This window comes from Triticum aestivum, chromosome 4B (genome assembly GCF_018294505.1).
Source record: "Triticum aestivum cultivar Chinese Spring chromosome 4B, IWGSC CS RefSeq v2.1, whole genome shotgun sequence".
NCBI lineage: Eukaryota > Viridiplantae > Streptophyta > Magnoliopsida > Poales > Poaceae > Triticum > Triticum aestivum.
Window position 1 is genome coordinate 459864782 of NC_057804.1, and position 27027 is coordinate 459891808.

At 44.7% G+C, this 27027-nt stretch overlaps 1 protein-coding gene and 2 long non-coding RNA genes across 3 annotated transcripts; all 3 read right to left on the bottom strand.

Annotated features, from left to right (window-relative positions):
- Positions 1 to 582: 582 nt before the first annotated feature.
- LOC123094983 (chemocyanin) lies at positions 583 to 1408 on the bottom strand. Its single transcript, XM_044516830.1, has 2 exons — positions 1101 to 1408; positions 583 to 1014 (listed from the first exon to the last, which is right to left on the bottom strand). The coding sequence occupies exons 1-2, from the start codon at positions 1273 to 1275 to the stop codon at positions 815 to 817; spliced, it is 375 nt and encodes a 124-aa protein (XP_044372765.1). The 5' UTR covers positions 1276 to 1408; the 3' UTR covers positions 583 to 814.
- Positions 1409 to 19441: 18033 nt separating this feature from the next.
- On the bottom strand, positions 19442 to 21831 carry LOC123094984 (uncharacterized). Its single transcript, XR_006446067.1, has 4 exons — positions 21288 to 21831; positions 21111 to 21208; positions 20353 to 20519; positions 19442 to 19779 (listed from the first exon to the last, which is right to left on the bottom strand). It is a non-coding gene; the product is annotated as an uncharacterized lncRNA (long non-coding RNA).
- A 747-nt stretch (positions 21832 to 22578) lies between these two features.
- Positions 22579 to 24161, bottom strand: LOC123094986 (uncharacterized). Its single transcript, XR_006446068.1, has 6 exons — positions 24083 to 24161; positions 23624 to 23729; positions 23484 to 23553; positions 23278 to 23363; positions 22977 to 23002; positions 22579 to 22852 (listed from the first exon to the last, which is right to left on the bottom strand). It is a non-coding gene; the product is annotated as an uncharacterized lncRNA (long non-coding RNA).
- Between the last annotated feature and the right edge of the window lie 2866 nt (positions 24162 to 27027).

The window sequence follows — 27027 nt, forward strand, 5'->3', positions numbered from 1 at the left end:
GATAGGAGCACATCCTACATTCTGAGTTCATGCGGAGTCACCGTGACTTGACTAAACCCTTGTATGGCTACCTGGACGCCGATAAGTGCCACACGTGTGGGTGTTAGGGAGTCTGTCCACACATTTTGTGTGGGCGAACTGCTGAAGCCCACAAACCGGCCCCTCCCGTGTGGTAAAACAGCCGTGTGGGCGACCGGGTGAATGCCCACACACCAGCCCAGTCCTATGTGGCACTAAAAACATGCCAAGATTAATGCGCTCACAAACGGATGCGGATCCATGCGTGTGGGCGAGATGCAAGCGCCCACATGTGTGGGCGTTAGTGTTTCTTTTGAAAAATTCTGTATGGAAAAATCAAAAGAAATATGACCAAGAGTGAGAGTGGTTCAAAGCTGACTGTGAGCTGCCTAATTGGAATTTCGCCTAAACCAGACCATGGCTCTCTGTGCTTACTGGTGGAAACAAATTAAACAAACCAGTCCGAGGTTCTTTACTGTCATGCCGGCGATCGTTCTTACACACATCATGCGTTACCTACCACCCTGCATATCCACACATAACACATGCCTACTGGCTGCTGTATTTTTCTCTTCCGAAAAGAAGGATATCACATCGGTCTCTGTATCAATTGGTGCACACTGCTGGCTTCTGTGTCATGTTAACAACTCAGGGATACAGTACAACACACGGGGCGTACACTATCGCATACTAGGAGTCACTGAGTTCCACAGCACTTTATTGATGTTTTCACATGCGCACAGATGGCATCGCAGTCGCAGCTCGCTTTTCTTGAAACCAGAAGCTGCAGCTAGCTTCAGTTTGCAGTGACGGCCATCTTCATCCCGAGCCCGCAGTGGCTGCTGAGGCTGCAGATGAAGTAGTTCGTCCCGGGGACGAGCGGGACGTGGTCGCTCCCCGAGGTGTAGGTGTGCGTCGCGCCGGAGCCCCGGCAGCTGTTGTAGCCGCCGGCGTCCACCGCCACCACGTTGTGCACGGCCGGGTTGTAGCTGAACACTGCCCCGTAGATCAGAGACACGCACCACATGAGACGAGGTAATAATACGGAGCAACGGGGAGGGGCAATCGACTTGGTCACTCACCGAGGACGTCCCCTGCGCGGAAGCTCTTGCCGATGGGCCAGCTGCCGGAGGCGAACGACCAGTCGACGTTGTAGGTGGCGGCGCCGGCGGTGTCGGCGCCGAGGAGGAGGCACAGCACTAGCAAGCCGAGGGCGAAGCCCTGCGCCGCACTGCCTCTTCCCTGAGCCATAGCCATCACCCTCCTGCTGCTTCTCTGCGTCTCTCTGTGTGGTGTGTGGGGGACAGGTTGAGTGAGGGAGCAGAGTGACTGTAGTTATAGTTCCGTTGGGTTTTGCTGTGCACGAGAGCGTAGGGCGGCATTTATAGAGGCGGAAATGGCAAAGCCGGCTACCTGGATCTAATCACAAGTCCATAGACGGCAGAACATTACTGTAGTTATACCAAAATGGAGTAGTAGTTGTACCGAATGGCGTGGGTGGTAGCGCACGCCGTCCATGGATCCACAAAAGCTGGGAAATGCTAACTGAGCTTAGGTATAGCTTTTTGGACATGCATCTTGTCCTGCTGCATGTGTAAAGAAAGATTACATTCTCAGCCAATTCCTTCTCTTGGGATAATGATGCTCCCTCTAATCGGTATTACTTGTTACTCAAACGGATGTATGTAGCACTGAAATACATCTAGATACATTTATTTTTATTTGAGCGACAAAATAATATGCTTCGAAGAGAGTAAAAAAAATCGTAGAAAAATCTCAATCCACTAAGATTTATCCTAATTTTGTTCTAGCAATGCACACACCAATGACTCCTTTCCTTCTCAAAACACAACAAACCCTATTGAAACGCCTTAAATGAAGAGCTAAATTTTGTGGAATGTTCCATTACCTCATTTAACTTCAAATTCTTCTTTGTTGCAGGGCATCTAACTTTTTTTTGGAGGAATGTGACATTTAACTTCAAATTCAAGTGTGTAGGCTATAGGGATAACAATAAGCCAAACTTTCTAACAAAATTGAGAAGTCAGTTTTGATTTCAAGAAAGGAGAGGGACGAGTGGACGTGGAACGCCAAGGCATGCGACATCGCCCCACCTGTAAACTCATACTGTCAGATCTCATGTATGGCGGCTTCAGAATTAGTGTTTCGCCAGAGGTGTTTTATGCGCTTTGTTGTGTCGCTTCTGCGGATGAACTGCGACATCTTCATGCATATACGCTCGGACGACCTATCTCACTCAACTGTAGCCATGGACAGTAGATTCGGCGCCCTAGCCTTTTTACGACGAACTTACTCTAGAAAATGGGGAATAGATTTTTTCCATATAAAATATGCTCGATTCGACCTTGGAACTTCAATGATGCAACCAAAGTTATGTACTTACATTTTCCTTTTTGCGGGGGAACGGCCGCCAGATTTCACCAACTAGACCCACGATGTCAGCGACCCTGAAGGCCCTGAAGCGGATCCAACCCACGGTGCACGGCCCAAGCGTGCACGCGTGGCCAACAGGCGGTTGCTGGGCCCGGAGTGGGTGACAGCGGCCCAGGCCCGCACAGCTACTACTTAACCCTCAACCTCCAGCAGCTCCACGCATCCAGTGGATCACCGAACGAAACGGCGGCGGCTACTTTCCCCTTCCCTCGAACCCTAGCTCCTGTATCGCCATTCTTGTAACCAAATCACGCCTGTATTCGAGAGATAGTGCTATTAATCCATACACTCTGAGAGAGATCCTATCATCTGGTACCAGAGACCATACTCCACCCTCTCCGCTTCGTTCTGGCGCGTCTCGTCGAGACCAGAAGCCTGCATCAAGCCCGGGCGCATCTCGAAGCCATGGATCCGAGTGTTTCTTCGTTCCTCACCAAGCTGGAGGCCAAGATCGAAGCCTCCATGGACGCGCAAACCAAGGCCCAGCAGGCAACATCCGCCAAGATCGACGAGGTACTCAAGTGGCGGCCCGATCTGGAGCGTCGGGTGGCGGATCTGAGCGATGTGGTGGCGGCGCTCCAACTCGCTCAGCCCGCGGCGCCCAAGGAAGGCGAGGAACCACCCACGACGCAAGATCGACAGCAACAACCGCCTGCGACGCACGGTGTTCACATCGGACCCGTGTCTGGCGCGGCGACCCTTCCACGAGGGCCCAATGGCCACGGCGTCTTCAACCTAACACGGGGGTCGTCGGCAGTGTCGTTCCAGACGCCGCCGCCGCTCCCGACAAGCGGTCAGTCCGATTCTCTCTTGTCTCCGTCTATGATCTCCCCGTTTGCTCATGCGAGCCAGATGCTCGCTGGATTGGGCCAAGCACACCCGTCTATTTCATTCCGCAGTTCACGGGTGAGAACCCGAATCTCTGGAAAACCCTGTGCGAGCAGTATTTTTCCATGTTCGGCATTCACACCGCGTTTTGGGTCCCGATGGCGGCGCTCAATTTTTCTAGAACTACGTTAGTTTGGCTGCAGACGATCCAGAAGCGCCTGTCGGAGTTTGATTGGGAAGCATTTACATCTTTGTGTGCACCCGTTTTGGGCGAGATCGCCATCAGATGTTGATTCACCAGTTCTATACTGTGCGACAGACTGCTTCAATAGCTGATTATATCGAGAAATTTGAGATGATTATTAATCATTTGAGTTCATATTCTGATTCTATACATCCTTACTATTTTTTTACTCGTTTCGTGGAGGGATTGAGGACGGACATCCGGGCAGTGGTACTGGTCCAGAGGCCTCCCGATCTGGACACGGCGTGCTCTTTGGCGCTCTTGCAAGAGGAGGTGCTGGGCGGCAATTTCGGCTCCCTGCCCAGACCGCCTGAAGCAGCAGCCAAAGCAGCGGTCCCGTTGCCCCTGTCGCCACCTCCAAGCCGCCCCGTAACCACCGCGGGGGTGACTGATCGACGCGGCACAGACGTTGCACGCATTGAATCTACCAAGCTCAAGGCGATGCGGGATTATCGTCGCGCCTGCGGCCTGTGTTTCAATCATGGCGAGAAGTGGGGGCACGAGCACGTCTGCCCCACTTCAGTCCAACTGCACGTAGTCGATGAACTCCTGGACATCTTCGACATTGACAACACCATCGACATGCAGCTGCCTCCACCTGAAGACACAGTCATGGCCATATCCCTCTCAGCCGTGTCCGGAGGGGTGTCTGCCAAAGCGTTCCAATTGCGTGCATGGATCCAAGGCCGTGAAGTTCTCATGTTGGTGGACTCCAGCATCACTAATGTAACGCCCCGGTTTCGATGCGCCAGGTGTCCGCCAGATATTCGCCGTAGTTGCCATGTCATTTGCTTGAGTGTTGCATTTTATCATGTCATCATGTGCATCGCATTGCATACATGTTTGTCTCATGCATCCGAGCATTTTCCCCGTTGTCCGTTTTGCAATCCGGCACTCCGATGTCCTCCGGCGTTCCCCTTTTGTCTCCTGTTGTGAGTGGGTATTAAACTTTTTCGGAATGGCCCGAGGTTTGCCAAGCGGCCTTGGTATAGCATCGGTAGACCGCCTGTCAAGTTTCGTGCCATTTGGAGGTCGTTTGGTACTCCAACGATTAACCGCGTAGCCCGAAGCCCCTTTTGTCTTGCAGCCCAACACCCCCTCCAAAGTGGCCCAAAACCCAGCAAACCCCCCTCCATGCTCTCGGTCGTTCGATCACGATCGCGTGGCCGAAAACCGCTTCTCATTTGGACTCTCCTAACTCCCTCTAGCTATAAATATGCCCTCCCCTTCCATTTTTCGCGGATGAAACCCTAGAAACTCCCCCTCCGCGCAGCCGGACATGTCCCGCGCCCAATCCGAAGCTGTCGCGTGTCCTCCGCTGCCGTCCTCGCCTTCCTCTCTCTTCCTCTCTCTCTCCCCCTTGCTAACTGCCATGTCGGCCTCGTCCTTCGCAGGAGCTCGCCGGCGCCCGCCTCGGATCTCGTCGCCGGAGCCCGGCTACCTCGCCTGAGGCCAGATCTGGCGTCCCCGCGCCCAAGCCCTTCCATTCCCGCCGGTCTCCCCCGGATCTGGCGAACGTCCCTGTTGCCGCCGACCACGACCTCCTCGCCGGCGTCGTGCTCCGCCTCCTGCTTGAGACCGTGCGCCCGAGCACGTTGACCGCGTGGGCCACGTGGGCCCCGCAAGCCGCTCCAGCCCTGGCAAGCGTTGCCTCTCCCCCAGCCCAGTCGGCCCCTTCCCATGACCTGGGCCGAAGCCCAGTGGTGTGCCACCTCAATCCCGCGCCCTATGCGTCGTTTAGCATCATAGCGCTCACTCTTTTTTTCCTAAAAATTGCCAAGTCCCTGATTTGTTGCATATTTTCATGATATGTTCATCGCATCACATCTCCATGCATACTGCTCCGTTTTGTGCATGTAATATGTCAAATTGTTCGTCTCAACGAGTACTTCATTTCATTCCATTGCGTCATGTTCATTTGAGCTCATCGTGATGCCTGAATCATCGTTGCAAGAGTGCTTCATAATCTTGGCTGCTGTCTGTTAACAGAACATGCTCTTTTGTCATTTTTGCCATGATTGATGTGTGCATCCTATGAGGTTGATGTCTACATGTGTTTTGATCTATGCTATGTCTTCTTTACAGAGCTGCTTACCATGTATTTTTGTGATCAATATGGTGACTAGCACAAGTATGCAAACTAGGCATCGTGATGTTATTGATTTTAGTCCCTGTTCCGTTGTTATTTTGATGCCATGTAAACTTGATGCTACAGAGAGATCCATGCATATTTTGAGATATTTCAGTAAGGGTGTTTTGGACATATGGTTATGCTCTATCCATTCATGCCCCTGTTTGCAATTATGGAGTAGTCTAGCATGTCATTTCGTGCTCTACTTTTGCTACAAAATGTTTCCTGGCAGATTGTTTACATGTTATTCAATTTTGCCAAGGTTATTGTGTTGATGCTGGAACGCGTCACACGAAGACGTCGATGTGTACCCGCGGCGCCGAGGGAGATGCTCCGCAACTCACATCGCGGGAGGCCGACTTCCAGTGCGATACGCAAGACAGCAAGCCGGCGCTTTTGGGACCAGACGCCCCGCTCGCCCGGGAGGGACCCCGTCAGGGCTCGCGGCGACGATTGGCTGCTCGAGGTCGGCCTTACCGCCCGTAGATCCTCGTGGATTCGCAACCTCCAATCTTGAAGAACGACGAAGAACGAGAAGAAAGATACAAGAGGAGAGATAAAAGTAGATGAACACGAAAAAGTATTAGATGTGTTTGTTCGATTGGTGTTGTTCAATCGGCTGTCACCCCTTAGGTATATAAGAGGCGGCTGGACTTCCCGTGCAAGGAAAAGGCTTGGATTCACGTCCAAAACCCTAGTCAAATTCGGATTGGTTTTGTCCGAACTTTCCAAAACTGTTCGGTTTAAACTGGCTGCATCTTGCGGGTCTTTTTTGTGATGGTAAATGGTCTCGGATGGAAACGTGCCCAAAAGAAGTCTTGACCATTTCGACGATACGAACAACTTTTATGTTGAATGTTTCTTGATCAGAGGTCATATTGAGGGTCAAATCGGTCACGCAAAATAGGCTATCCATCGCGCTACCCATCAGACAGGGTGTCTGGTGGGGCGCGCCAGTTTTTGCCTCCTGACAGGGCTGTATTCCGATGGCTCTAACTTTTGCATACGAACTCGGATTGAAACGATTTTTATATCAAAATCGATCGTTTTGACGAGACGAAGAAAATCCGTGTAAATAATGTTTCCATTTGAGGTCGTCTTGGGGGCTTAATCAGCCAAACTGCACTCTGAATATAAGATCTTAGTACTTTGAGCATAGTTTCGGCCTTCGAGATGAAATCGGACTGCGATGACCCAAACTTCAAAGATGTTCATATCGACAATACAGAACTCTTTCATGAAGATCACTTCTCCATTTGAGGCCATCTTAAATAAGTTATTGACCGTGCCAAAATCTGGTGTCAACACATGCCCCCCTGTTTTTCGGCAAAGTTTGTGTGCCGAAAAATAACTTCCGCATAGCTTGTTCTAAGGACGATGTCAACACTCCATCGGCCATTTTTCATGTTCTTAGGACGACAAGTATATATCGATCATTGCTTGTTTGAACCTCTTGATGCAAACTTGGGTGAAAACTTCTCAGCTTCTATAACAATTCGGTGATAAGGTTCCATAGATCAAAACCATCCTCCGAACCATATTGTATAATCAAGAATGAACTTCCTCCAATCCTTACTTCGCCTTCATAAAAGTTTCATTAGTGGCCGAAGTGGTGGGCTTCGATTCAGCCTTACCTATGTTGACAAGACCTAGCATCGGCTATTGATAGAAATGCAATACACCATGGTTAACATAGTAGATGGATGCTTGTTGGTGCCAACTCTTTCGAATTGTCATGCCTAGATATATGAACAATTTCAAAGCAACCTAGGTAAATCTTGCATCTAGACATACCCAAAGATAAACTATAAGTGACTCATCAAAACATTGATAACCCTTGGATATTTGTTGCATTACTTATAACGAATCACTGAAAGCCTCAATCTGTATAGCACCTATAGCAACCAAAAGCTCCAAATCGAATAAATTTCATATTCGGCTTTGATTATTGTGTAAAAATATTTTAAGTGGCATAAGGCTTGTTTTGGTCTCCAATTGAACTAATGACGATGTTAGGATACTACACCGGCCATGCTTTGACATATTCTTAGGGCAATAGATAAATATCAGCCATTAACATGAGGTCCATGTAGAATTCATCCACCAAAGTATGTATAGCTGAAATAAACAAATAAAATAGGAATAAAATATTTCAGCCCCTTTGTATTAGCAACAATGTAACTAACCAAATGTATGGTAATTTGGTAATACTCTCTCATGATATAGAAAATTATGTTGCATCCATGGATCAAAATAAATCAATGGAGGGTAATTGATCATACCTAGGGATGAATTCCATGGCAAAGACATCAACGACATGGTTGAAGAAAATGGATGATGTGCTAATCGAAGATTTTGATGTTGTGATGCGCACCTTCGGCTTAATTGTTTGTTGCTTTCATTATTTTCCTTCTTCACTTTTATTGTACTTGTTGCAACAGAAGCATGCACATCATTTTTGTGTTGATTGATCTTCTTGGGAACCCATGCCATGTTCTTCTTTTTCAGCTCTTGTGCACTAAGATTTTGTAATTTTTTATTTTGCCAATATGATAAACTGAGTGGGCATCTCGGCTGTGATTTTGTTTCAACCAATGGCAACTCTTTTTGGGCCTTGTGCACCCTCAACTTCTTTTTTCTTTAGATTTGGCACTCTGATTTTTATGAGTTGATTGCTTCACTTCTTTGCCTTTTGTATCCAATGTCAACACTTTAATTGGCTCTTTGTTATTTGAGATCAAATCTGAAGCAGCACACTTACGACCATCTCTTTTCACGCGGTAAACTTGCTTTACCACATCTTTCTTCTTTCTTGAGCTCTGGACCGATTCCTTATGATAGAAACGGTCTTTGACGCGTGATTGTTCAAATGTTGATCTCCTTGGAGCTCCATAGTATTGGTGAGATGGTCTAGAATAAGATGGAGAATGTACCCTTGTATCATACCTGTCCCATGATGAATACGTATCTATATGAGCATAGGGAGGTATCCACGGCATTGGCATCGGTGGCCCAAAATAAGGATATGAATATGTTGCATTAAAATTATCACTTTGCCAATACCGATCCTCATATTTGCGCCTTGGGGGTGATCTTGGTTTCTTTGCATGATTTGGTCGATAAGCATTCTTCTCTTCACTCTTCTTTTGATATTTATCCAATAGTTCAGCAAAGGTGATTTTTGATCTCTTACACTTGCACTTATTCCGGCCTTTGTTTTCTTTTGGTTTGCTTTCATCGATCATTAGATTTGCTTGCTGCCCCCCAGTCCTTGGCGTCTCCATTGTAGCTTCGATGGAACTCCCGCCCTCAAGATTATGCTCGTTATGCTCTTCAACAACTTCTTTACTTGAAAGCTTGATCCCATCACCTACAGCTTTTACATTCTTTATAAATGGATCGGCTTGAAGCAGCCGATGTAAAAACATTTTGCCATCGGGACCAATCGGAATAGACTAGTCATCTCTTGGTGTTTCAACAAACTTCAATCGTCCTTTTTCAATGGCCGATTTAACTACTTGACGAAACATGTTGCAATCCTCAAAATTATGCTTGGACGAATCATGCAACTTACAATACATTCGTCCTTGGATTGATGGCTTAACATGGTGATCAAGAATTGTAATGTAATTATTTTTCAGCAACAAATCAAATATTTTATCACACATGCTTGAATTGATAGTATACTTCTTGTTTCCTAGCCGATCTTGCTGTTTGAACGCCTTTGGAGATAAGCAAACGAATGGTTCAGATTTGGAATCTCCCCATTCGGCTATGCATTGTGTTTTCCACTCTATCTCCGATGTCTTTGGATAAGATATTGTATTAGCATCGGTTTTCTCAATAGAATTTAATCTTGGCTTTAAATTTCTGAAACGAAGATATTTAGAACATACATGTCTCAGTTGAGACCAAGTGCAAGCCAAGTATGAAATAAGCAAAGCTACCCAACTAGATATGAACTTTAGATAAAGCAACGAGGAAAGCTTTGGCTGTAACAATAAGTCATTATCGGTCTTTATAAATGGCGCAATGGTTTGACCGATATGTTCCACAACAATTTTATTGATAACAAGTAAATTACCCTTCTTCATTGGTCTTTCAAAATTACTTATGAGAATATTTCTTATAGATGCATGAATCATGAAGTTGCGACCAAATCTAAAAATAGGTAAATTACTCGCTATGCATACCTCTTCAAATATGTTGGGAGAACATGATGGTGGTGCCATTTGAAGAACATCTTGCTCCATCTTTGGATGGCTCCCCAACACCTTGTCATCATCTTTTTCTTGAATCCGTGCATCATTGCTTTGAAGATTTTTGTCGGCCGAACTTTGTTCGGCTACTTGTTCTTGTCCTTGAAGTTTGTCAATTTCTACGGCATGGAACTCATAGGGCAGGAAGTAGGTTCCATTAACTTCAGAAAAATCAAGCACCGTTGTTTTCCTATTCTTGCCATGCCCTTTCTCAATAATGCTTGCCTCGTTGGATTTGATGGATTCAGAATATATACTACTTGATTCGGATTTTTCAACCGAAGCACTTTCATGTTTTGAATCATCCTTCTTTTCATTGATACTACCAATTGGCAATGCTTCTTTTATCTAAGCCAATTCATTTTCTATTTGTTTCTGACGGCAAGCGGCAAAATTATCTTTAAGCTTTTTCTCAATTTCAGCCCACTCCGGATATGATTGCCCCCCAATGCTTTTAGATTCTTTCGGCAATGACACACGGGTGTTGCCGAAATTTTGCAATTGTGTGGGGTGTATAATATGATATAGTACTAGGTGAAGGCATATGCATTGTTGTAAGACCATCCTTTTGCTCGCCAATTTTATCAATTGGCAAAGATTCATCTTCTTGCAAAACTCTAGCTTTTATTGCGGCATAATCAGGAAATAGCCCCTTTTCATGTTGTTCAAGGCAAAGAGTACTAATTCTCTTATTTTGGGCTAAACTCTTCAATGCAGCCACCACTACCTCATCTTCTACAATGTTGGGCACAACCGCTCCTATAAAATTTACATTCATTCGGCTATAACCAGGAAGGTGTGAAGCCGAATTATGAGCATCTACAGTTGTGTAAGGTGCCGAAGAATTAGTAACATGAGGTGTAGCATATGACGGTTGAGAGTAACTGGCCGAATAGCCACTAGTAGCATGGCCAATTCTCTCATTCATCGGCATGGTTGGATTACTATATTGCACATTAGCTGCCGATGAATAAAAGGGTGAAACACTTTCTTGTATGGCATTGGAAATTCTAACTTGGGGTGTTTCAAATTGATTAATCGAACTCATCATGTTGCTCATCGACATATGAATTTGCTGGGTTGCCGATGCGTGTGAGTTGGGATACATATGGTGCATGTTACTAATATCATAAGAAGTTGAAGTATATAAATTACTTTGAATTGGTTCTTGCACGTAGTTACTTGCATGATTGAAAAAACTAGAGTTGGCCGATAGAGTATACTCATTGAACGATCTAGTAACACCATATGAATTATTTGCATCTACATAAAGGGATTGGGTATTCACATTACCTTTGTAGACTGCAAACCCTAGATGACGATATCTTTATAGCAAGAACGGGCCGGAGACCGTTTGAAGCTTCGTCCCCAGCGGAGTCGCCAAAAAGTGTGTTGACGTTGAAACGCGTCACACGAACACGTCGATGTGTACCCGCGGCACCGAGGGAGATGCTCCGCAACTCACACCGCGGGAGGCTGACTTCCAGCGCGATACGCAAGATAGCAAGCCGGCGCTTTTGGGACCAGACGCCCCGCTCGCCCGGGAGGGACCCCGTCAGGGCTCGCGGCGACGATTGGCTGCTCGAGGTCGGCCTTACCGCCCCTAGAGCCTCGTGGATTTGTAGCCTCCAATCTTGAAGAACGACGAAGAACGAGAAGAAAGATACAAGGGGAGAGATAAAAGTAGATGAACACGAAAAAGTATTAGATGTGTTTGTTCGATTGGTGTTGTTCAATCGGCCGTCACCCCTTAGGTATATAAGAGGCGGCTGGACTTCCCGTGCAAGGAAAAGGCTTGGATTCACGTCCAAAACCCCAGTCAAATTCGGATTGGTTTTGTCCGAACTTTCCAAAACTGTTCGGTTTAAACTGGCTGCATCTTGCGGGTCTTTTTTGTGGTGGTAAACGATCTTGGATGGAAACAAGCCCAGAAGCAGTCTTGACCGTTTCGACGATACGGACAACTTTTATGTTGAACGTTTTTTGATCAGAGGTCATCTTGAGGGTCAAATCGGTCGCGCAAAACAGGCTATCCCTCGCGCTACCCATCACACAGGTTGTCTGGTGGGGCGCGCCAGTTTTTGCCTCCTGACAGGGCTGTATTCCGATGGCTCTAACTTTTGCATACGAACTCGGATTGGAACGATTTTTATATCAAAATCGATCGTTTCAACGAGACGAAGACAATCCGTGTAAATAATGTTTCCATTTGAGGTTGTCTTGGGGGCTTAATCAGCCTAATTGTACTCTGAATATAAGATCTTAGTACTTTGAGCATAGTTTCGGCCTTCGAGATGAAATCGGACTGCGATGACCCAAACTTCAAAGATGTTCATATCGACAATACGGAACTCTTTCATGAAGATCACTTCTCCATTTGAGGCCATCTTAAATAAGTTATTGACCGTGCAAAAATCTGATGTCAACATGTTGTAGTTGATCCTTGCATGCTATGAACTTGTTCTTGCCTTGGTTTGTTTCACAAACATGTCTTATTGATTATGCTATGCTTATCTTGTCATGCAATGCTTTGTGATGAGTGAATTGAGCTTGTTAAGTAGGGTACTTGCTGTTACTGTTTTGCTAGGCTGAATCTGTTATTTCGTGATGCTATGTAAACCTGCTGCTACAAGTCATTCTATACATAATCTGGAGATGTTCATTAAATATGTTTTGTTCTACATGTCATGCTCTATCCATCCATGCCCCTGGTTGCATTTATGGCCTGCTGTAGCTTATTGTAATCTTGCTCCAAAGTTGCTATATAATGTTGCTGTCAGCCTGTGAACATTAAGTTCAGTTGTTATCATGATTGTTGTTAGTGATACATGCACCCTATGAACTTGCTCTTGCCATGCTTAGCTTCATAAACATGCCTTCTTACTGTTGGTTGCCTTGCCATGCCATGTTTTGCTCTGTAGTGAGTTGCACAAGCTCATCTACATGCCTTCGTATCGTTGTTCCTGCCATGTTTGAATCTGTAATATAACTTGCTATGTTTACGTGGGTGCCATCATATTTTCTGATCCTTTTTGGCTCATGGTCACTAAGGGACTTTTGATATATACAATTATTAGATTCATGCCATGCCTTTGTTTGTCATGATAAGTTCCTGTAACATGTTGTTTGATAGCTCTAAACATTGCAACCCGATGTTATTTTCTGCAAAGTCTGAACTGTTATTATTTGCAATCTTACCATGTGTGTTTGAGCATGTTCTAGTGATTTCTGGAGATAGCTCAGTGTTCTGTTTTGTTATGATTTACCTGTACATCATGCCCATGCCTTTTGTTTTCTTGTTGAGGTCCTGTAGCATGTTGTTTTGGTGCTTGCAAGATGCCTAGTTGCTGTTTTGGACAGATTGTTGTTATGACGTATAGTGTGTGTGTGTTGAACCGTTGCTCCGTTTTGAGTGTGCTCTATATGAAACTTGCTTAGAATTGCATGTAGTTTCATATTATCATGTTGCATCCTTATTTTGAGGTGTTTGATTGATGTTTGATTGCATTTTGCATCAATGCCATGTTTAACTTGTTTTGCTCGTATTTTCTAGGCCGTAGCTCCGAATTAAATGAACTTTATATGTAACTTGACTAGAATCTTGTGTAGATCATCCTTGTGAATCTTAACTTGCTGTTTAACAACTTGAATATAAGGTTTATTCAGATCTGGACCAATTTCGAAATATGCATATGAGTTGTTATATGTTGTTCCCGGCCTCATTTAAACTTGCCTTGATGTGTTGCTCTTGTTTGCATCATCTCTTGCCATGAGTAGCCTCATCTAGATTTGTCATGCATCATGTCTTGTTCATGTGTGGTGTGTTTACCATGTTGCGTGCTTCTTCTCGATAGTTCCCGTTTCGTTGCGTTCGTGAGGATTCGTTCGTCTACGCTTGGCTCGTCTTCGTGGTTCCATCTTCTTCATGGACTCGTTCTTCTTCCTTGCGGGATTTCAGGCAAGATGACCGCTACCCTGGATCTCACTACTATCATTGCTATGCTAGTTGCTTCGTTCTATCGCTATACTGCGTTACCTATATTTTGCTCATCAAGCCTCCCAAATTGCCATGAACCTCTAACCTTTGACACCCTTCCTAGCAAACCATTGCTTGGCTATGTTACCGCTTTGCTCAGCCCTCTTATAGCGTTGCTAGTTGCAGGTGAAGTTGAAGATTGCTCCATGGTGGACAGGATTTTGTTGGGATATCACAATATCTCTTATATTATTAATGCATCTATATATTTGGTAAAGGGTTGAAGGTTCGGCCTTATGCCTGGTGTTTTGTTCCACTCTTGCCACCCTAGTTTCCGTCATATCGATATTATGTTCCCGGATTTTGCGTTCCTTACGCGGTTGGGTGATTTATGGGACCCCCTTAACAGTTCGCTTTGAATAAAACTCCTCCAGCAAGGCCCAACATTGGTTTTACCATTTGCCTCACCACCACCTACCTTTTCCCTTGGGAGTCGCCCTCTCGAGGGTCATCTTTATTTTAGCCCCCGGGCCAATGCTTGTCTAAGTATTGGTCCAAACCGAGCAATGTCCGGCGCCCCCTGGGCAACCAGGGTCTATGCCAACCCGTCGTCTTGCTCATCCGGTGTGCCCTGAGAACGAGATATGTGCAGCTCCTATCGGGATTTGTCGGCACAGCGGGAGGCTTTGCTGGTCTTGTTTTACCATTGTCGAAATGTCTTGTAAACCGGGATTCCGAGTCTGATCGGGTCTTCCTGGGAGAAGGTATATCCTTCGTTGATCGCGAGAGCTTATCATGGGCTAAGTTGGGACACCCCTGCAGGGTATAAACTTTCGAAAGCCGTGCCTGCGGTGATAGGCAGATGGGAATTTGTTAATGTCCGGCTGTAGATAACTTGACACTAGATCCGAATTAAAACACATCAACCACGTGTGTAGCCGTGATGGTCTCTTTTCGGCAGAGTCCGGGAAGTGAACACGGTTTTTGGGTTATGCTTGACGTAAGTAGGAGTTCAGGATCACTTCTTGATCATTACTAGTTGACGACCGTTTCTTTCGCTCTCTTCTCGCTCTTATTTGCGTATGTTAGCCACCATATCATGCTTAGTCGCTGCTGCAACCTCACCACTTTACCCCTTCCATTCCCTTTAAGCTTTGCTAGTCTTGATACCCATGGTAATGGGATTGCTGAGTCCTCGTGGCTCATAGATTACTACAATAACAGTTGCAGGTACAGGTTATGCGATGATCATGACGCGAGAGCAATGTTTGCTTGCGTTGAGTTCTTCTTCTGCTTCTTCTTCGATCAGGGATAGGTTCCAGGTCGGCAGCCTGGGCTAGCAGGGTGGATGTCGTTTGAGTTTCTGTTTGTGTTTCATCCGTAGTCGGATGATGTTCTTGTGTATTGTGATGTTGTATTCGTGTGGCATTGTATGCCTCTTGTATGTATCCCCATCTATTATATAATGTTGATGTAATGATATCCACCTTGCAAAAGAGTTTCAATATGCGGGTCTATCCTTGGTGGGACCTTCGAGTTCCTTTTGGATAGGGTCGCATATTGGGCGTGACAAGTTGGTATCAGAGCCTCGACCGACCTTAGGAGCCCCCTTGATTGATCGTGTAGTTTGGCCGTTGTTGAGTCTAGAGTAAAACTGATTTCGGAGTCTAGTTATATGGGAGAGTAGGAATTCTTTTTACTCCTCTGCCCCTTCGTCGCTCTGGTAAGGAATCTTGACGTAGGTGTTTTGAATTACTCCTCTTCCCTTTCAAATTTTCTTTAGGATCACGCAGTTGTTTTTCCGATCGTTGTTCCTCACCTCTTTTCACCCGGTGCATTTCTCGTCAAGTCGACTCGAGCCTCTTCATCTTTGCAAGTTCAATCCTCAGTTGTCCTTGTTTTTTCCCACTCGCCCACCCCTTTTCTTCTTGGAACCGGAGTCCGTAATCGAGTATCCATCCTACTCGTGTGAAGTCTTTGTTTTCTTTCCTCAATTTTTTTCAACCAGTGTTTTCTCTTCAAGTTATTCGTCGATTTCCCCTTCCAAGATGATTTTGTTTTCCTGCCCTCCAACCCTTTTCTTCCCGGAGTCTGTCTCTCTCTCAGCCATCTATCTCATTCGTGCGGAACCTCTTCAGTCTTTCGTAAATCATTTCAACCTGTGAATTCTCGTCTCTGTGGACATTCTTCATCTCTTTTCCGGTGGATTCAATTCTAATTTTCGGTAGTGATTATATTATTTTCCTCGGCTCAAGTATTTTCCCTGCTCGTTCTCCTCTCGCCAGTTTATCCTTCCGGAGTGCTCAAGACATCTCAGGAGATTCGTCTGTGTTCGAATTAATTCGAGGTTATCACCTCATTCAAATATTTCAATTGTTCCAGTGTATCATCTATATGTTCAACATCCCTTTCCAACGGTGTTTCTCTTTTCAGTGGGCCCTAACCCACAGGTCTTTTCCCATGTTCTTACCTGACTCTTCTAATTCTCCCAGAGTTTTTCTCAATTCTTTTCAAGTTTGACGTAAGTATGATTTCATCAGTCACATGCCTTCTCCAAGATCGATTTCAAATCATTTCATTGTTGGCTCAACCTCTTCGCTTTTCATTCTCCCGGAGTATCTCAGTAATTTTTGTGGTGTTTCTCGTCGTCATTTGAAGACCGAAGAAGAGTCTTTCCTCTAAATCTTGCCCGTTCTCTCGAAGATTCATGGTTCTAGCTTCATATTATCCTCTCGAGTTATTCCATTTGTCAGATATTCTTTTCTTACCCATCCAGAGTATTTCAGGAGTTCATTTCTTTTTGTTTCACTGGAGGCCATCATTCCAGTTATCGTTCTCTATTTATCCCGGTGCTTCGTTCAAGTATTCTTTATCAGTTCATGATCTCTTTGTCCTTTTGCATCTAAATCCCCTCTTGCTTATTGGTTATTCTAATTCTTCCCGGTGATTCATTCTCTTTCATCAGTCATTCCAAATTCTTACGGTGGTTCATTTAGATTCTTTTTCCTTTGTTATTGTATCAATCCATTCCTTCTTTCAATCCTATCGGTGGTTCATGAAGACCTTCTCAAGTTTGCGATATGTCACTTCTCAATCCTTTTCAATAAGAAAAAGTAGTATGCAAAAATCCATTGTTTGTCATCAATTTAATTTGATGAAGGATAAGCATACAATAAATCTTATTCTTATTTCATCAAAGTGAGTAATTCCTTCCTTTAGAGTGTGTTCGTGAGGAATAAATTCTAGTTCCAAGTGTTTTCATCTTTTCTTATCCGGAGTTCATTTTCCTCGGCTATTTCGTCGGAACCTCCATCTAAATCACCGCAAGGTTTTAATATATTTCTTTTCAAGCTTCTATTTGATGTCATCATCCTTTTATTACTGGAGTTCTTCATGGTGGTTCTTCATGATTTAATTCATTCTTTCAAGAGTTCATCAAGATTTTGTTGGTGGAGTTCAAGTATCTTTTCTTCTCATCTCAAAGTGCAATTAAGTCTCCGTATTATTTTCAAGTAGAGTTTTGCATTTCTTCATTCTTCTAAGCTTTCCAATCATTTCCGTTTTTGGCCGGTTATCACCTTATGTTCTTGAGATGTTACCTATAAGTCCACAACAAGCTTATTTTTTTCGTTGTTGAATTTTCTCAACACTCCATTCAATGTTTTCTTCTAAGGTTGCTTTCTATTTCATTCGTGGCACAAGTTGTCATTTTCTTCTCCGTTCTTTTCATTCAACTCTTTTAATTCTTTCCGGAGGTTTTGTGTCATGTCTTCATCAAGTATCATTCCATCCTCTTAAGTTCATGTTCTTTTCCTTCCATTTTCAGCCGGAGTGCTGCCTAATTCTTTCGTGCTTATTCGTTTTTTATCTCGTTCTAACCAGAGTGGTTTCATAGTCTATCTGATTTCGTGAGCTTTCGATTCTCGCCATTCTCGTCGTTCCTCTCTTCTTCTCGAGTGCTCTCGACTCTTTGCTTCTTCTCTTGAGTTCTTGTTTCACCTCATCCTTTTTTCCCTTCCGTCTTGGTCCTAAGATCTCGGGACGAGATCTCTTGTTAGTGGAGGAGTGTTGTAACGCCCCGGTTTTGATGCGCCAGGTGTCCGCCAGATATTCGCCATAGTTGCCATGTCATTTGATTGAGTGTTGCATTTTACATGTCATCATGTGCATTGCATTGCATACATGTTCGTCTCATGTATCCGAGCATTTTCCAATTGTCTGTTTTGCAATCCAGCACTCCGATGTCCTCCGGCGTTCCCCTTTTGTCTCCTGTTGTGAGTGGGTATTAAACTTTCTCGGAATGGCCCGAGGTTTGCCAAGCGGCCTTGATATAGCACCGGTAGACCGCCTGTCAAGTTTCGTGCCATTTGGAGGTCGTTTGGTACTCCAACGATTAACCGCGTAGCCCGAAGCCCCTTTTGTCTTGCAGCCCAACACCCCCTCCAAAGTGGCCCAAAACCTAGCAAACCCCCCTCCATGCTCTCGGTCGTTCGATCACAATCGCGTGGCCGAAAACCGCTCCTCATTTGGACTCTCCTAGCTCCCTCTAGCTATAAATATGCCCTCCCCTTCCATTTTTCGCGGATGAAACCCTAGCAACTCCCCCTCCGCGCAGCCGGACATGTCCGCCGATGGCCGAACACGTCCAGCCGCCGTCCCGCGCCCAATCCGAAGCTGTCGTGTGTCCTCCGCCGCCGTCCTCGCGCGCCGGCCCGAGCCCATCCGGGGCCCGCGCGGGCCTAGATCTGCCACCGCCCGGCCCGTCGGCGCCCCGCCGCCGCGGCCCCGCGCCGGCGCGCCCGTCCGCCTCCCGTACGCGTCCCGCCAGGCTCCCTGTCGCCCCGCCGCCCGGTCCACCCCCGCAGGCCAGTGCCGCCCTCGCCTTCCTCTCTCTTCCTCTCTCTCTCCCCCTCGCTAACTACCATGTCGGCCTCGTCCTTCGCAGGAGCTCGCCGGCGCCCGCCTCGGATCTCGTCGCCGGAGCCCGACTACCTCGCTTGAGGCTAGATCTGGCATCCCCGCGCCCAAGCCCTTCCATTCTCGCCGGTCTCCCCCGGATCCGGCGAACCTCCCTGTTGCCGCCGACCACGGCCTCCTCGCCGGCGTCGTGGTCCGCCTCCTGCTCGGGACCGTGCGCCCGAGCGTGTTGACCGCGTGGGCCACGTGGGCCCCACAAGCCGCTCCAGCCATGGCCCGCGTCGCCTCTCCCCCAGCCCAGCCGGCCCCTTCCCGTGACCTGGGCCGAAGCCCAGTGGTGAGCCGCCTCAATCCCGCGCCCTGTGCGTCGTTTAGCATCATAGCGCCCACTCTGTTTTTCCTAAAAACTAGATGACTCGTTGCGCCAATGGCACAAAGGCCGAGAGGGAGCCAAGTATTGTGAGAATATTTAGACACTCAAGTCGAAAATTTCAAGAGCAAATTTCAGAGAAAATATAAAGCAACACTCCCGCATCCTCTGCTTGGAAGACGCCTTTTCTCACCGGATCTAACATAGATAAATGATTCTTCATGAGCAAATTTCAGAGAAAATATAAAGCATGGAAGGCTTTAAGTTGTACTATTGAGACCATACCACCATATCTTCTTTTAGTTTCTTTGGAAATCTAAAGGTCTAAGAGGACGGTACATGTGAGAAGCTGTGAATCCACAACAAAAAACTAAACTAACTTCCAACAAACATTTCAAGTTTGGAAGCCAGAAAGAAGCAGCCCAGATCTCTCGTTGTAGTGCAGGTTCAAGAAAATGGGCCGAATGACCATCACAGCAACATGTAGAAGCAGCAAAAATATAGGCTTGGTGTGTAACTGATCATGAAAGATAGTTTGATCAGTTTCTCCATTGTTGGCTTATACTGAGCAAGAACATCAGCCTGCAGAGAAGAAAAATGGAGGACTGCTTTATTCTGCGGTACATCCACAATACTACAGCAAATAAAGTAGTTAAATGTGTGCTAAGATGTAAGACCTTTTAGATCACTATTTTAGTGATGTAAAAAGTAAGCGGTGATCTAAAAGCTCTTGTATTAGTTTGAAGTGGGAGTACTTAATAAGACTGTAAGCCAGTACATCAAAGTAATGTCGGCTTCCCATTGATTTGATCAAACCAATATGACAAAGGGAAGGTGAAACTTCAGAAGACCATATAAATTGAAAGCGATGTCTTAATTTGAAACTCTGAAATGAAGTAATAAACATTAAGTCTGAATGTTGTCACTAAAAAAGCATAAAAAAGGAAGACCAGCCAGCAGTGCATCATAATTAGTGGTTCATCATGGGCAAACCAGGCAGCAGTAGCCTAATAACTTAGACGGAAAAAATGCAAGAAGTCAAAGCACAAGGTGGGAAATAGGACCGAGCATTGACAGGTAACCAAATAATGAAGGAATATCCCCAGAGGATGCAAGAAGTGAGAGAGGAGCACCTAGCAGAGGTTTGTGGACTACCTCTTTATGCCACACCATATCCACATCCCTAGCGCTTGACGTACTTGCTGCTATTGCCATCTCTACCTTATTTCCTCCATTGCCGGTTCGTGGACTACCTCTTCAGGACACGCCGAATACATATCCTCTCCTTCACCAGCTGGTAGTCTCGCCCTTCAATCATGCCACTAACAAATAAAAAGAGAAAACTATGATCAAGATGACAAGTCTTACGACTGTATGTGAGGAAAGCAAATAATTCATGCTTGTCAATACCATAGTGTACAATTCTAGCAGAAAGCACATCATCGTTCTGGAAGAAAATAGGTGGAAGCATAAGAAAGCAATTAAACAATCTCTCCAGAGGCACTCACATGGTAAAATCCAAAACATCGAAAGCAATATATTATTTTTGCGAAATGTACAGGATTCAAGAAACTGAGTACCATCAAAAGTAGTCTGCTATCCATATCCAGAACTCCAATTCTTACATACTCGCTAAAAGTTTTATTGGTTGAGATCATTTTTGGATCACCCACCAGCAAGTATGCATGGTTCATATGTGAAGAGAAACTGACAATTACAACCAATAACCAATTAGCCAACACATGAAAAACTATCCTAAACCACTATGACTACTATTCACCAATACCATAGATGATAGCACTATGCTATAAGTTTCTTCATGATTCACCATATAAAAAGATTATACCTCTTCTACATAGCAGCACAAGACGTTCACGCAAGGAAGGAAAAGAGTAAGTTTAATTTCTTTTCACCTAATTCTTATCAATGGAGATGGAAAGTGCTCTAGTCTATTTTTAATGTTTTATCTTGTCCACCTATTTGTAGATAGGCCTTTTTGTAACATGACAACCTGAAATTTTAAAAAGAGACATGAAACTTTTATTATATGATTGAAAGAACAAAAGTAAGTAAATATTTGCTACAAGTACCTGACAGGAACAAGTGCAGCCTCAGTCTTTTTCAGAAGGCTAGTACATATTACAAACCAGGAAACGATTGTTGAAATATGTGCTATGATGCAGTTTCTGAAACACGGTTTCATGGTTGGCCATGATAAGTGTCAAATGTTTTCTCCTTTTTATTCGGGGTCCATTAGGGTCATAGCTGATGGTACCTTATAAACAGAATTTTCAGAACAGATTGCAGCTTGTATAAGATAGACAGGTTTAGTTAGTATCATATTTAATCGAAAAGCAAAATAATCATTTAACTATTTACATGTCTAGATCCAAGGTTTGAGAAATCAATAAAGTGCCCTCCCTAGAAATCACAGTGGAAGCAAGTAAATAACCCAAGCTTGGTGTCGCACCACAATAAAGAGGATCATAAAGGAAAAAAATAGAGGATCATACAGAATAATCAGGAATCTGTACACACAGCTTACTACAGTTTACTCATGCTTCAGAATCAATCAACATGCTTGATGTCGCACCACAATAAGTAGCACATGGATATTCTAACTCACATGACAACCTATATAATGTCGTCTTGCCTTGCATTTGCCCACTCATTGCATCGACCACCAAGGTAACATAAAAAAGCATGCCAACCAAGATAAACCAAATCATGGACTTGGACAGGAAAATCAAAGAGAGGGAAAACCTATGGATGGGTTAGATAGCAAGTCGCCGGCGAGGGCGCCCAGGTCTAGCCGACAACACCCGGCCCCACACACAGTTCGAAAGCACTCTACCACATAATCAGATGGCATGAAAGTACCAACAACGACCAACCAAACCAAATAATCCACATGAATGGTTGTGAATGAAGGCAGAATCATATGCATCTCACAACTAACAAATTTAACTGATAATTCAAGATACTAAAGATCTGCTCTACATTTTCGACAGTGAAAATAGTAAAGATCTCGAATGCAATAAAACAACAAGGAAGCAAACAAGTTGCACATGATTTAAATTACGTCGTGTAACTTCTAAAGTTTTCCCCTTATATGACAACCTTCTTCCCAGCAAGAGTCATTACAGTATTTAGATATCTTGTATAAAAAGATCAAGAACTAAAGACTACATTCGGCAAGACATCCTCTCTACAAAAGGAAATTCCCAGAGCAAACATTAGCCGATTCAGTGCATATCTCCAAGGCTCGTGTAAGGAAATTGTCAAAAAGGAGTGAACCGGATTGGAAGGAGCTGCAATACCTAAGGATGGGTTGGAAATTGCGAGGTTTACAAGGACGCCTATCGAAGCAAGTTTCTTCGGTCATAAGCTTTTATTTTACTTCGTCATGAAGCTGTGAAAAAAGCCATCTCGGTATGAGCTTTCGAGCTTTAAACTAACCATTTTCATGAATAAATTAGTTGCTTCAGTTCTGTTGGGCTGTATCATATAACAAAGAACAGAACAAAATAGAAGTTTCTCTACCAATGTTGTAATTGTCTTGAGTAAATGGAAGTTAAGATAAATGAGAATCCTTGAGGCAAACACAAATTAAAAAATCAGCCACCGCAATCCTCAATGTCCGTTGTTCCTCTCTCTATGGCCAGGCATTAAAACCAAAACAGCCTAACCAGCCCACATTAAAGCAAAAAATGGAAAACACGACATCCTCTATTGTAGAATTAAGAAAAAATATGCTCTCCGGGGATAGATTGGTTCACCTTGAGGTACAGAATAATTCGAACTCCTACAAAACATTACATTGTTTGCTTTAGTATATGACCCGTTCAATCTGAAAAGTATTCAAAATTTTCATCCAAATCCTTGCAATTCTTCCTACTGTGTTGAGCTTGTAATAGTGATATTAGTATAAGAATTTTATTCTCTTTCTCTAGCTAGAAATCTCCAATCTGAAGTTTCAAGACACTGATCAAAGTATATTATGTCAGAAAAGAAACTCATTCCACTATGAATATAATTATTTGGCTCACACTTGTGAATCAAGCAAGGAAGGAAGCTAACCTGATGGTGTTGGTGTGCGGCTCAGGCCAGTGTGCTCGACTTGCCGCTGCGTGTTGTTGGCTTCGCGCCACAAGACTCACCATGTCCTGACCAGTGCAACACATATAAGATCACCCTCATAACCCAAGAGAAGTAGGGAAGTATGTAACTAACAAAAAAACAGATGTAGCAAGTGCAAGGTAGGCTTAGTGGTGCTTAGAGCTTACTTCAACTTTATCCCAAAGGATGTACACCGGTCATCTTCCTCGCTGGTCCCCGACATTGCCGCATGCCACCCTTCGAGAAGACAGTAGAGGGATGATTCTTCAACTGAAGATGAAGAAATGAAGGAAGAGCAAAAATTTACCTGAGCATTGGACCGGCGCCATTCATGGATGGAGCTTGGAGGAACCCTCTTCTCCACTTCTCTCGATCCACTGCCGCTATTACTGCCTCGCACCATGCATCCGAGCCTAGATAAGAAAGAATGGCCCTCAACACCTGAACAACACACGGGGCGCAAAATTGGGCATACAGAAAAAGGTGCATCAATCAAATATCTGTAGAGATGCATAGCAGGAAATGCACATACAACTTCACGGTTTTTTATGGATGAAAATACCAACATCTAGACCTAAACATCACCCAAGATTATACATTTCAAAATATAGAGCAGAGAGGCTATCAAGAGTTGTATTCTAAATCTCTTGACATCACAACTCGTGCAAGAAAAATGGACAAAATAAGACACTGCAAGCAAATGTGCACCAAATTATGAGCAAAGAAACTGACAATTAGAGCAGATTACTCCGCTTGCCCTTCTCACCGGCCTTCTCCTTCCCCCTGACATCGGCCTCCTCCCCCTCCCCTGTAGCTCCTTCCCCGTGTCATCGGCCTCAATTGCATGAAGAAAGTATTATGGCAGTGGAAATAAGAAGAAGATAGTCTTCTTCTGGGATCTGCAATAATACTCCCTTTGGAAGAACTGCAAGATACAAGGCATACATACTCAGATGAGAGAGCAGATCTGCAGGCTAAGCATTTCTTGTAAGGTGAACTGAAGTGACGCATGAATGTACCTCGAGGAAGACGACCTCAGAATGAACCCGTCGCTACCCTTCGCCTCCGACAAACACCGCATCAACAGATTGATTGGAATATCAATTCCTAAAAGGCATGATCATACAAAAGGGATTTATCAGCAGACGTATACTGATTCCAATGATGGGCTTCTATATGAAACCAAATTTTAAATATACTGAACTCTTTTGCATCAGATTAAAATTAGCAAAAAAATGATGGTAAATCTAATATCATATCCAAATACAACTTTGTGCTCAGCAACACCTACAATCTAATGCAGCTAATCCATCAAAGAACATATATACATTACCTACAATCGAACGCAGCTGATCCATCGAAGAATAATGTATATAGAGGAAAGGCTAATCTAACACAAAGTCTAAAAGGTAAACTAAACCTGTATCCAGTTGATAGAAAAGAAAAACAATCTACAACTTAGTGTGTAAATTATGAAAAAAATACAGGGAATGATGGGGGCAGAAGGTTGCAACCGGCCTGGAGATGGACACCATGCCACCACTAAAACTCAGTGTAGGAATCAAGTGCAACCCAAACACTATGTGCATAATTAGAAGAAAAAAAAGGAAGTATGAGCCCAGTTCACCATGGGAAGATGAGGAAAGGAGGAAGAAAGAGCTCACCGATGTGTTGCATCTCTCCTCCATGAACTGGCAACCGTCCTTGACCTCTCCCCCTCTGCACGCAACCACCAAGGTGGGGACCCTGCTGCCCTCACTGCAGCAACCGCTCCTTCTTGACCTGCGACCGATCTGGAATCATGGCGTGCGGCGACCCCCGAAAATGGAGAGGGAGGGTGGAGGCCATGGCAAAGGCAAGGACGCCGGGAAGGGGCAGGGAAAAGAGGGACGCGAGAGAGGCGGCAGGGGGCGAGGCACGACCTCCGTCGCGCCACCATGACCACGGCCTCCTCCTCCTCACGCATCTGCCCCTGCCACCATGACTCTCTCCGTACCTGGATCTCAAGGAGGATGCATCTAGAGAGGGACACCGGCTGGGGGGGGGCGACCGGCGAGGCTTTGGCCCTGGTCGGAGAGGGAAGCAGGGACGACGTCGAGGGAAGAGGAGAGGAGGAGACGTGCGGGAAGAGGAAGGGCGGCGTGGGGGAGAGGAGGCGACTGAGGGGGAGGCTACTGGGACGGGAGGCGTCAGTGAGGGTTTCTCCATGGCAGCATTTTCTATTTATACCCCTACACATAAAAAGACTAAAATGCCCTTGGCGGGGCACAAAATTTACAAGTGGTGGCACGAAGCGATTTAAAGGCGACGTGGCTGGCTTCGTTGTGCCTAGGAGTTCTTCAGGGTTTATATGTTCAATTGCCAAGTCCCCGATTTGTTGCTTATTTTCATGCTATGTTCATCGCATCACATCTCCATGCATACTGCTCTGTTTCGTGTGTGTAATATGTCAAATTGTTCGTCTCAACGAGTACTTCATTTCATTCCATTGCATCATGTTCATTTGAGCTCATCGTGATGCCTGAATCATCGTTGCAAGAGTGCTTCATAATGTTGGCTGCTGTCTGTTAACAGAACATGCTCTTTTGTCATTTTTGCCATGATTGATGTGTGCATCCTATGAGGTTGATGTCTACATGTGTTTTGATCTATGCTATGTCTTCTTTATAGAGCTTCTTACCATGTATTTTTGTGATCAATGTGGTGACTAGCACAAGTATGCAAACTAGGCATCGTGATGTTACTGATTTTAGTCCCTGTTCCGCTATTATTTTGATGCCATGTAAACTTGATGCTACAGAGAGATCCATGCATATTTTGAGATACTTCAGTAAGGGTGTTTTGGACATATGGTTATTCTCTATCCATTCATGCCCCTGTTTGCAATTATGGAGTAGTCTAGCATGTCATTTCGTGCTCTACTTTTGCTACAAAATGTTTCCTGGCAGATTGTTTACATGTTATTCAATTTTGCCAAGGTTGTTGTAGTTGATCCTTGCATGCTATGAACTTGTTCTTGCCTTGGTTTGTTTCACAAACATGTCTTCTTGCTGATGCTATGCTTATCTTGTCATGCAATGCTTTGTGATGAGTGAATCAAGCTTGTTAGTAGGGTACTTGCTATTACTGTTTTGCTAGGCTGAATCTGTTATTTCGTGATGCTATGTAAACCTGCTGCTACAAGTCATTCTATACATAATCTGGAGATGTTCACTAAACATGTTTTGTTCTACACGTCATGATCTATCCATCCATGCCCCTGGTTGCATTTATGGGCTGCTGTAGCTTATTGTAATCTTGATCCAAAGTTGCTATATAATGTTGTTGTCAGCTTGTTAACATTAAGTTCAGTTGTTATCATGATTGTTGTTAGTGATACCTGCACCCTATGAACTTTCTCTTGCCATTCTTAGCTTCATACACATGCGTTCTTACTGTTGGTTGCCTTGCCATGCCATGTTTTGCTCTGTAGTGAGTTGCACAAGCTCATCTACATGCCTTCGTATTGTTGTTCTTGCCATGTTTGAATCTGTAATATAACTTGCTATGTTTACGTGGGTGCCATCATATTTTCTGATCCTTTTTGGCTCATGGTCAGTAAGGGACTTTTGATATATGCAATTATTAGATTCATGTGATGCCTTTGTTTGCCATGATAAGTTCCTGTAACATGTTGTTTGATAGCTCTAAACATTGCAACCCGATGTTATT